General features: G+C 40.1%; 1 protein-coding gene across 3 annotated transcripts in view; it reads right to left on the bottom strand.

Moving 5' to 3' along the window:
• Positions 1-520: 520 nt before the first annotated feature.
• LOC121377661 (D(2) dopamine receptor-like) overlaps positions 521-12121 on the bottom strand; it is a 119777-nt gene continuing 108176 nt past the window's right edge. For 2 of the 3 annotated variants that reach the window (XM_041505732.1, XM_041505731.1), the window contains exon 2: positions 521-3373. In XM_041505732.1, coding sequence (XP_041361666.1) covers positions 1898-3346 — 1449 coding nt within the window. In that variant the 5' untranslated portion in view covers positions 3347-3373 and the 3' untranslated portion in view covers positions 521-1897. Of the gene's footprint in view, positions 3374-6733; positions 6869-12121 lie in introns of those variants that run through there. The other variant, XM_041505733.1, reaches the window with a different exon arrangement.

Here is a 12121-nt window from a genome sequence, read left to right as displayed (position 1 = left end):
ACTATGATCTATGTACACTGTACAATGTGTTGGTAAGACACCACACAAATATAAACATCACCTACCAACTGATTAGGGATTTACAAAATACAAAATAATATATACAACTGATTAAAAAAACAAGTACTTATCGTAGTCTGTTCCACTAGTCATATAACATATAAAGCAAGAATTCCCAGGCTGCTACTGAGGCAACACACGTCCACTACGGAGCTTAATAGATTTATTTATTTATTTCAACTTATTTTCGTACTTATATCCAATTAAGGTTCAAGCACGCTGTCATGGGCAAACACTTCAGCTATATGGGCTGTCTGTCTAGGACAGAGGATTAGTTGTTAGTTGTTAGTGAGAGAGAAGAGGGTGTAGTGGTCTTACACCTACCCATTGAGTCGTTAAAACTCGCTCTGGGTGGGAGCCGGTACCAGGCTGCGAACCCTGTACCTACCAGTCTTATGTCCTTATGACAGTAGGTAGTGGTTAGTTGTTAGTTGTTAGTGAGAGAGAAGAGGGTGTCGTGGTCTTACACCTACCCATTAAGTCGTTAAAACTCGCTCTTGGTGGGAGCCGATACCGGGCTGCGAACCCTGTACCTGCCAGTCTTATGACCGATGGCTTAACCACGGCACCACCGAGGCCGGTCAATAGATGTTTGTATTCTGTAAGTTCAAGGGCCGTAACTCTATCAAGAATGGGCCAATCCCCATGAACTTGAAACTTTATTTGATAAAGCTGTGCAAAAACATTTGAGGTCGATATCTAGAGACATTGTGAACAAAACAAAACGTCTGGTAAACTATATGTGGGACAGACGGAAGCCGGCAGACATAGACAGCTGGTGACAAAACACTACAGTCCCTTCCGGTTGAACCGGAGGGGACTAATAACCCTTGGGTACCGTGAATTCAAAGGTTTCAGCACGCTGTTCTGGGCCTATTTGTTGACCTTATACCTCAGAGAGGAGGCAGGATAAGAGGGGACAGGGGAGAAGGAGATAAAGAGATACATACAGAAACCCCCCAGAGACAGACAGAGTGTGAGGTGGGAAGGTAGAGACAGGTATTTTAAATAACTTAAGACTGTAATCTCAAATATCGCTATCGCTATCGTTGTATTCTAGAGGCTAGGAAATCATGTTTAAGGCTAGCCAAATATAGAAATGTTCTCGCCCCCTTTAAAGCGACAGTCTCTAGTTTTTAAACACTACTAGCAATTTGTTTTATTGTTAGAGCCATTTGTTTTACAATTGAAATAAACCATTACTTAGATTTTACTGTTCACATTATCGATTACCGAACATCCGAAATGTTTTCAGTCATCCTGATGTTTCTAATACCACAAAATGCATTTTTTTTTAAATGTACGTGTGTCTAATAAGTACCCGTTATGGAGAGCAGCTCTAATCGAGGTGTTTTTTAAAGGGTATTTCCCAGTTTCATCGTCACACACTCTAATGTCACTCTATTTTAACTTTATCCAAATGCGTTACAGCTTTTATAGATCAATGCTCATTTTCCCGGGTCAAAACTAGGGTCTGCCACTTTAAAAAACAGCACACATTCCAATTCCAAACATCCTTCCTACGGGTCTGGGACCAATGTCACTAAACATCGTACGTTTACGTCTGCGACTAGCAGTTTTACCGGGCATACATTTACAAGAGTTTGACATGTATTTGATGAAGAAAATTATATCATTAGGGAAAATGGAGTAATTCTAAGGACAAAAGAAAGTGTTATTCTAACTATATTCGTTGTACTATAATGGCAATAAGAATTGTTATTTCGTCGTAGATTTACGTTTACGTGCAAACCTAGGCTTACGATGTTTTGTAAAATTGGGCCCTGCTCTGTATATCGTTTCAAAACTGTTAACAATGCAACATTTTACACACACATTATGGAAACTGATGAGGTGCGCACGGACATATAAATCGCCTCAGAGCGTTTCTAAACTTCACGTTACAGAAACTGTACACGAAGCAGTTCGTCGCCGAGTTAATAAAATACGAGCGGAGGAATATATTGTACACCATGACGCCGCCGTCCGTGAGTGACGTCATGAAGTCGTCTTTCATCTCGCGGACGATCATCAGGACGAGGTGTGGGAGGAAGCTGACGATGAAGACGGCCGTGATGATGAACAACATCAGCGTTGTCTTACTTCTCTTCTTAACCTTGTTGTCGTTCTTGTCGCCCTTCTCCTTGAACGTGATCCCGCTCTTAGAAAACACTTTCATCTTTATGTCGTTCTCTTTCCCTATTTCAGTCGAAAACCGCAGAGTCCGTCTTTTCTCGTTGATCAACTGCTGCCGGTCCAGCTCGCTTTCCGGTTCGGTTCCGGAAGCAGAAAACTGGTTATGACTGACTGGAGACTGCGCATTATTGCCTGGATTCTGTGGGCTGTTGATAACAATGCTGGGAACAGAAGATTTCTTTTTAGAAATCCACGTTAGTTTAGCGTTCTGTTTGGTTTCATCCCCAGTCAGTTTGTACTTCCTAGCAGAGGAAAGCCTTTTTCCGGAATCGTGATCCGACGAAGATATGTCGGTTTCCGAAGTCGAGTTCAGTGGGGACGGATGCTTACTGTCGCCGGCTGGGTTGAACCTGAACTTCCGGTGCTGCCAGACGGTTCGACCAATGAACGCGTACATAACAACGAGGATGACGAGAGAGCCAAAGAACACCAAGAAGAAGACGCCGACGTAGACCATGGGGAATATGGAGTTCTTGAACGAATCGTCGAAGCTGCAGTCGGTCCCGACAACTCCCTCATACTTCGTCGCGACCGACGACCGTCCGTTCAACACCACTGTCGGCAGAGACAGAGTCAGCGAAACGCACGTTGCTATGGTAACCATGACGCGCGCGGTCCGGATCGAGATCTGTTTGTGGAGGGGCCGACATATCTTCCTGTACCTGTCGATCGCCACCGCGATCAGCGTGAACCCCGAGGCGATCACCGTGAACGAGTTGTTGAAACGGAGGAACTTACACAGCACGGAGTAGTCAAACGTGTGCGTGAAGCGCATGTCGAGGATCTCGCCCGGAAGTGACACGGCGCACGTGGTCAGGTCGAAGATGGCGAGAGACACGACGAACACGCGCGTGGTGCTGGGGCGGAACTTCTTCACGTAGACGGCGAGGACGAGGCAGTTCCCGGCCAGGCCGACCAGCATCAGCACGGCGATGTAGGTGATGGCGGGGATCATCGTCGGTAAAGTCTGGTTGTCCAGATACGACAGCAGGTCCTCGACAGACAGGTTACCGCGAGGCAGGCCTCCCGGGGTAGAATTCGCCGCATCCATGATATCAGTCGTGTCGGTGGCGTGGCTTGTGTTGTACATCAGTGACGTCACGCTGATGACGGTAATCTGAAAGTACATACACAGACGATACAATATATAACACGCTTAGAACTAGACATTCAAGTACACAAATAAAAATGGATTATTACAGACGATACAATATTACGCCCATGTTTAGACTTAACCCGCTACATTTTTCCATCAGTAGTGGGGGGGGGGGGGGGGGGTTATGTGCACTTTCTCACATACAGGACAGCACATACCACGGTCTTAGATATACCACTATTTTTTTTAACAAACGCACATGTATCATCAGTAGCCAGTCTGATAGTATTAACTGCTCTGTCAAAAGTTGAGTGCACTTCGAACTTTGACCCAGCCAGATGTTACTTGGGTTAGTGCTACCTATCGTTGAACACCCCTCCTGTACGCTAGTTACTTTTTTCCATTAGGCACGGCGCTGCCTACAAACACACTGTCTATTATTTATCTTTAATTAGCGGTCAGTCGTTCATACTGGGAGCTGTTTATGTTGAAGTGGAGCAGAGGAACTGGAGAATTGGGATTTCCTCCAGAGGGCAGCACTGCGCTTTGGTGCACGAGGTTGGCAAAACAAACAGGCGATACGTTCAAAGAGGAGCATGGGAACCCGGTGCACACACAGAACGTATGCAAGGGGCGTGCACTATGTGATATTTCATAAATACAGCTGTTTCCTCATTTTCTTTCTGTCTTTCTTCAAAACATAAAAATTAATATCAAGGACTCCAGTAGTGTTACTTTGATGAGCGTGGGGCGCGGGACGTAGTCCAGTGGTAAAGTTTTCGCTTGATGCGCGGTCGGTCCAGGATCGATCCCCGTCAGTGGACCCATTGGGCTATTTCTCTTTCCAGCCAGTTCTCAACAACTGGTGTAACAAAGGCCGTGGTATGTACTATCCTGTATGTGGGATGGTGTATATAAAATAAAAACCTTGTTGTTAATCGAACAGAGTAGCCCATGAAGGGCGATAGCGGGTTTCCTCTTTCAATATATGTGTCGTCCTTAACCATATGCTTGACGTCATATAATCGTAAATTAAATGTGTTGAGTGCGTCGTTAAATAAAACATTGCCTTCCTTTAATGCGTGTGTTTTAGTGATTTTGTTTCTTTGCGTAATGCAAGATCTATGCAATGTGCATTCAAATGAGTGCGTTTTCATTTGCTTTTCTACTTTCTTTTTTAATTTATTTATTTTATTTTATCTATTTTTATTTATCTATTTTTTGTTGCTTAGCGCAATATTCAGAAATGTGTGTATATATTCATAAACATACTTAAGTGAATGTATCATACGTATTTGTGTACTTTAAGTATGTATTTAGGTATCATGCATACTTATCCGTGTACTTTTAAGTATGTATTTAGGTATCATACATACTTATCTGTGTACTTTAAGTATGTATTTAGGTATCATACATACTTATCTGTGCACTTTAAGTATGTATTTAGGTATCATACATACTTATCTGTGTACTTTTAAGTATGTATTCAGGTATCATATATACTTATCTGTGTACTTTAAGTATGTATTTAAGTATCATACATACTTATCTGTGTACTTTTAAGTATGTATTTAGGATCATACATACTTATCTGTGCACTTTAAGTATGTATTTAGGTATCATACATACTTATCTGTGTACTTTTAAGTATGTATTCAGGTATCATATATACTTATCTGTGTACTTTAAGTATGTATTCAGGTATCATATATACTTATCTGTGTACTTTAAGTATGTATTTAAGTATCATACATACTTATCTGTGTACTTTTAAGTATGTATTTAGGATCATACATACTTATCCGTGTACTTTAAGTATGTATTTAAGTATCATACATACTTATCTGTGTACTTTAAGTATGTATTTAAGTATCATACATACTTATCCGTGCACTTTAAGTATGTACTTAGGTATCATACATACTTATCCGTGCACTTTAAGTATGTACTTAGGTATCATACATACTTATCCGTGCACTTTAAGTATGTATTTAGGTATCATACATACTTATCTGTGTACTTTAAGTATGTATTTAGGTATCATACATACTTATCTGTGTACTTTTAAGTATGTATTCAGGTATCATATATACTTATCTGTGTACTTTAAGTATGTATTTAAGTATCATACATACTTATCTGTGTACTTTTAACTATGTATTTAGGATCATACATACTTATCTGTGTACTTTTAACTATGTATTTAGGATCATACATACTTATCCGTGCACTTTAAGTATGTACTTAGGTATCATACATACTTATCCGTGCACTTTAAGTATGTACTTAGGTATCATACATACTTATCCGTGCACTTTAAGTATGTACTTAGGTATCATACATACTTATCCGTGCACTTTAAGTATGTACTTAGGTATCATACATACTTATCCGTGCACTTTAAGTATGTACTTAGGTATCATACATACTTATCCGTGCACTTTAAGTATGTACTTAGGTATCATACATACCTATCTGTGTACTTTACGTATGTATTTAGGTATCATACATACCTATCTGTGTACTTTAAGTATGTATTTAGGTATCATACATACCTATCTGTGTACTTTACGTATGTATTTAGGTATCATACATACCTATCTGTGTACTTTACGTATGTATTTAGGTATCATACATACCTATCTGTGTACTTTAAGTATGTATTTAGGTATCATACATACTTATCCGTGCATTTTAAGTATGTACTTAGGTATCATACATACCTATCCGTGCACTTTAAGTATGTATTTAGGTATCATACATACCTATCTGTGTACTTTAAGTATGTATTTAGGTATCATACATACCTATCTGTGTACTTTACGTATGTATTTAGGTATCATACATTGACTTAAGTAAGTTTATGAATACGGAGCTACACAATATTTACTCGGTGCGCGCGTTCTCGGTGATTGTGTTTCTATGTGGCGTATGACAGGAAAGATCAGGAATATTTGTTTAATAAAACCGTATATTTTAAACTGCCGCTACTTGGTGTCTATCATGATTATATCGACACGAGCGAGCGAGCGAGCGAGCGAGCGAGCGAGAGAGAGAGAGAGAGACAGAGAGAGAGAGAGAGAGAGAGAGAGAGAGAGAGAGAGAGAGAGAGAGAGAGAGAGAGAGAGAGAGAGAGAGAGAGAGAGAGAGAGAGAGAGAGAGAGAGAGAGACAGAGAGACAGAGAGAGAATGAGAGACGGACAGACAGACGGATATAGAGAGTGAAAGACTTTAGACAGAAAGAGACAGAGAGATATATAGACAGACACAGAGAAACAGAGATGAAGAGACAGAGAGAGGATGAGAAAACAAACGAGACAGAAAAAAGGAGATTCGCTGTCGCCACATAGACTACTTTCGCTTAGGCAGAACAGTACATACCACGGCCTAATATGTACGAGTCCACAGAGGGAGATCGATCCTGTTCCCCATTTCACCTCAGGCACACATTCTTGGAACACGTTTGCCCTCACACTGAATTTGACGGTAGATGTGTCTAGGACTGTTTATGCTTCGTCACTTTGTACTGGCGAATGTTCTTTATATATAAATTCCACTGAACCTATCAATTGACATCCCTTTTAGGGCCCCAGTAGTTGATGTAACGTTTTTAAAGACGCTTATTAAAAACTGACACAACATCAGTAAGAAGTTTAGTTTATCTGTCGAGGTCGATGGGGTTTACTTCGCATGGCGCGAATACGAGTGGAACGAACCAACAGATGCTGGCAGCTGGCTGTGTTTTGCAATCGTATCTGTTCAACTTTAATCCCGGATACTTTATTAGCACAAATGAGGTCGCCTCTAAACGTAACAGTTTTTTTTAGATAATTATACATATTTTTGAAACATATAACGGAAGATAAAGCAGGATGTTCTAAATGAATGAATAAAGCTCTGTGTACTTACAGCGTCAATGTCACAATTGTATTTTGCGCATTTCATATACTGTGCTGTATCCGGATAGACTATAATGTTAAGATGTGAGCGTTCAACAAAACCATTGACACATTTACATTTTTATCTCTGCACATGAAAGAGATCAAAGGAAGTTTTGACGGCATATGTATGTGTTATTTTTTTTTTTAATAATGTATGCATACATAGGGGGTGGGACGTAGCGCAGTGGTAAAGCTTCGCTTGATGCGCGGTCAGTATGGGATCGATTTCAATAGCCGATTATTAATAAACCAATGTGCTCTAGTGGTGTCGTTAAACAACACAAACTCTAACCAACTTTTATTCAGTATTATTTTCTATTACAAATATTTACATGAAAAAAGTTCACTGTAAACAAAAGATATATATATATATAATTTTGGTTAAAGCGCGAAAGATATTAACAAAAATGTAATTAACGTAATTTACGTAATATCTTCTCTGAAAATTCTGTGAACATTTTACTGTTGTTTACTCTTTATTTCAGTTTCGTAATTCCGAGAACGGGCGTGTCATTAATCTGTCGCTGGATGTAAGTGGAGAATGACTTGTTACTAGCAGACGTGACATATGTCTCCTGTAACACTACACTTGGAAACAAGCGAACCCAACATCTCTTCCTTAACGGTACTTGAGAGCCGAGAAATATGACCAGATTTATCGTTCTCTATAAGGTCTAAAGTTTAATATTTAATACGTGTACGGAAACTGACGGAAAACACCGAGCACAGGAAAGATGCAGTGTGACTCTGGACATAATCTTAGGTTATACTTCCTGTAAACATCTTTGTCATCTATTCATTCATTTTGTGTTCATGTTTATAATCCAATTAAGGTTCAAGCACGCTGTCCTGGGCACACACCTCTGCAATCAATAGGTTAGCGAGAGAGGTTTTAAGTTACACTTCCTGTAAACATCTTTGCCATCTGTTCGTTCATTTTATGTTCATGTTTATAATCCAATTAAGGTTCAAGCACGCTGCCCTGGGCACACACTTCTGCAATCAGTAGGTTAGTTGTTAGTGAGAGAGGTTTTACGTTACAAATCCTGTAAACATCTTTTGTCATTTCTTTATTCATTTCATTCTCGGGTTTATATCTAACTAAGGTTCAAGCACGCTGTCCTGTGCACACAATTCAGCTATCTAGGGTTAGCAGTCTGTTGTTTGTGAGGGAGATGTTTTACGTTACACGTCCTGTAAACATCTCTGTCATCTGTTCATTCAGTTCGTTTCAATCTCATAACTATATCCAACTATGGTTCAAGCACGCTGTCCTGGACACACTCCTCAGCTATCTGGGCTGTCTGTCCAGAACAGTAGGTTAGTGATTGGTGAGAGAGATGTCGGTGCAGCGGCCGTACACCTACCTAGTTGGTTTTTGTTGTTGATTTTGTTTATTTGTTGTTGTTTTGGGGGTTTGGGGGTTTGGGGGTATATTATTATTTGTTGTTGTTGTTGTTGTTGTTATATTGGGGTGGGGTTTTTTTTTTTTTTGTTTTTTTTTTGGGGGGGGGGGTTTAGGGGGGGGGTTTGCGGGTTTTTTCTAGGACATTTTGTGTGTCACGTGATTTATTTTACAACTCTCTTTTAAAAGAAAAGTGTCCAACTCGCGTTTAGTCGTTAGATACGGCGTACAACACATCTAATAGCATAAGGTTGTACTATACCAAATACAATTCCATAGACGACAATGTTAACCTTTGTGTTTAAAAACACTATATGCAATATATCAACCAAACTATGACCCATAAATATCAGTAATACAACTCCTACCTCAAAGTATTAACTGAAGAAAATATAATCATTATCACCAGATGTGTTTACAACACCCCTAGTTACGCACACAATGTCAATTCTTTTCTTTTTTTCCAGGTACCCCAAACATGTTTCGAGCACAAGACTACTTGGCACAGTGGCACTAGATGAATTAACATTTCATACATTTTTAGCCCAGAAGAAACTAATTTTGTTTACAATCAACACACTCACATTTACAACCAATCACATGACTTGTCGTGTTAGCTTATCTATCAAAGGTTCGGTGCACCTCGAACTTTGACCCAGCCGGAAGTTATTTGGTTTAGTACTACCATAAACGGTCCACAGATGCAGTCTTCTTTACTTCTTCTTTGTATTCAGTTAATAATCAAGTACGCAGCCCTGAAAACACACTACCGTTATTTAGGCTGCCTGGCCAGTGCAGGTACTAATACTTTCTTTACTTCTTCTTTATATTCAGTTAATAATCAAGTACGCTGCCCTGAAAACACACCACCGTTATTTAGGCTGCCTGGCCAGTGCAGGGACTAATACTTTCTTTACTTCTTCTTTATATTCAGTTAATAATCAAGTACGCTGCCCAGAAAACACACCACCGTTATTTAGGCTGTCTGGCCAGTGCAGGGACTAATACTTTCTTTACTTCTTCTTTATATTCAGTTAATAATCAAGTACGCTGCCCTGAAAACACACCACCGTTATTTAGGTTGTCTGGCCAGTGCAGGGACTAACACTTTCTTTACTTCTTCTTTGTATTCAGTTAATAATCAAGTACGCTGCCCTGAAAACACACTACCGTTATTTAGGCTGCCTGGCCAGTGCAGGTACTAATACTTTCTTTACTTCTTCTTTATATTCAGTTAATAATCAAGTACGCTGCCCAGAAAACACACCACCGTTATTTAGGCTGTCTGGCCAGTGCAGGGACTAATACTTTCTTTACTTCTTCTTTATATTCAGTTAATAATCAAGTACGCTGCCCTGAAAACACACCGCCGTTATTTAGGCTGTCTGGCCAGTGCAGGGACTAATACTTTCTTTACTTCTTCTTTATATTCAGTTAATAATCAAGTACGCTGACCTGAAAACACACCACCGTTATTTAGGCTGTCTGGCCAGTGCAGGGACTAATACTTTCTTTACTTCTTCTTTATATTCAGTTAATAATCAAGTACGCTGCCCTGAAAACACACCGCCGTTATTTAGGCTGTCTGGCCAGTGCAGGGACTAATACTTTCTTTACTTCTTCTTTATATTCAGTTAATAATCAAGTACGCTGCCCTGAAAACACACCGCCGTTATTTAGGCTGTCTGGCCAGTGCAGGGACTAATACTTTCTTTACTTCTTCTTTATATTCAGTTAATAATCAAGTACGCTGCCCAGAAAACACACCACCGTTATTTAGGCTGTCTGGCCAGTGCAGGGACTAATACTTTCTTTAATTCTTCTTTATATTCAGTTAATAATCAAGTACGCTGCCCTGAAAACACACCGCCGTTATTTAGGCTGTCTGGCCAGTGCAGGGACTATACTTTCTTTACTTCTTCTTTATATTCAGTTAATAATCAAGTACGCTGCCCAGAAAACACACCACCGTTATTTAGGCTGTCTGGCCAGTGCAGGGACTAATACTTTCTTTACTTCTTCTTTATATTCAGTTAATAATCAAGTACGCTGCCCTGAAAACACACCGCCGTTATTCAGGCTGCCTGGCCAGTGCAGGGACTAATACTTTCTTTACTTCTTCTTTATATTCAGTTAATAATCAAGTACGCTGCCCAGAAAACACACCACCGTTATTTAGGCTGTCTGGCCAGTGCAGGGACTAATACTTTCTTTACTTCTTCTTTATATTCAGTTAATAATCAAGTACGCTGCCCTGAAAACACACCGCCGTTGTTTAGGCTGCCTGGCCAGTGCAGGGACTAATACTTTCTTTACTTCTTCTTTATATTCAGTTAATAATCAAGTACGCTGCCCTGAAAACACACCGCCGTTATTTAGGCTGTCTGGCCAGTGCAGGGACTAATACTTTCTTTACTTCTTCTTTATATTCAGTTAATATTCAAGTACGCTGCCCTGAAAACACACCGCCGTTGTTTAGGCTGTCTGGCCAGTGCAGGGACTAATACTTTCTTTACTTCTTCTTTATATTCAGTTAATAATCAAGTACGCTGCCCTGAAAACACACCGCCGTTATTTAGGCTGTCTGGCCAGTGCAGGGACTAATACTTTCTTTACTTCTTCTTTATATTCAGTTAATAATCAAGTACGCTGCCCAGAAAACACACCACCGTTATTTAGGCTGTCTGGCCAGTGCAGGGACTAATACTTTCTTTACTTCTTCTATATATTAAGTTAATAATCAAGTACGCTGCCCTGAAAACACACCACCGTTATTTAGGCTGTCTGGCCAGTGCAGGGACTAATACTTTCTTTACTTCTTCTTTATATTCAGTTAATAATCAAGTACGCTGCCCTGAAAACACACCGCCGTTATTCAGGCTGCCTGGCCAGTGCAGGGACTAATACTTTCTTTACTTCTTCTTTATATTCAGTTAATAATCAAGTACGCTGCCCAGAAAACACACCACCGTTATTTAGGCTGCCTGGCCAGTGCAGGGACTAATACTTTCTTTACTTCTTCTTTATATTCAGTTAATAATCAAGTACGCTGCCCTGAAAACACACCACCGTTATTTAGGCTGTCTGGCCAGTGCAGGGACTAATACTTTCTTTACTTCTTCTTTATATTCAGTTAATAATCAAGTACGCTGCCCAGAAAACACACCACCGTTATTTAGGCTGTCTGGCCAGTGCAGGGACTAATACTTTCTTTACTTCTTCTATATATTCAGTTAATAATCAAGTACGCTGCCCTGAAAACACACCGCCGTTGTTTAGGCTGCCTGGCCAGTGCAGGGACTAATACTTTCTTTACTTCTTCTTTATATTCAGTTAATAATCAAGTACGCTGCCCAGAAAACACACCACCGTTATTTAGGCTGTCTGGCCAGTGCAGGGACTAATACTTTCTTTACTTCTTCT

This window comes from Gigantopelta aegis, chromosome 7, assembly GCF_016097555.1.
Source record: "Gigantopelta aegis isolate Gae_Host chromosome 7, Gae_host_genome, whole genome shotgun sequence".
NCBI lineage: Eukaryota > Metazoa > Mollusca > Gastropoda > Neomphalida > Peltospiridae > Gigantopelta > Gigantopelta aegis.
The sequence above is the reverse complement of the archived record's forward strand: the minus strand, read 5'-3'. Positions and strand labels throughout refer to the sequence as shown.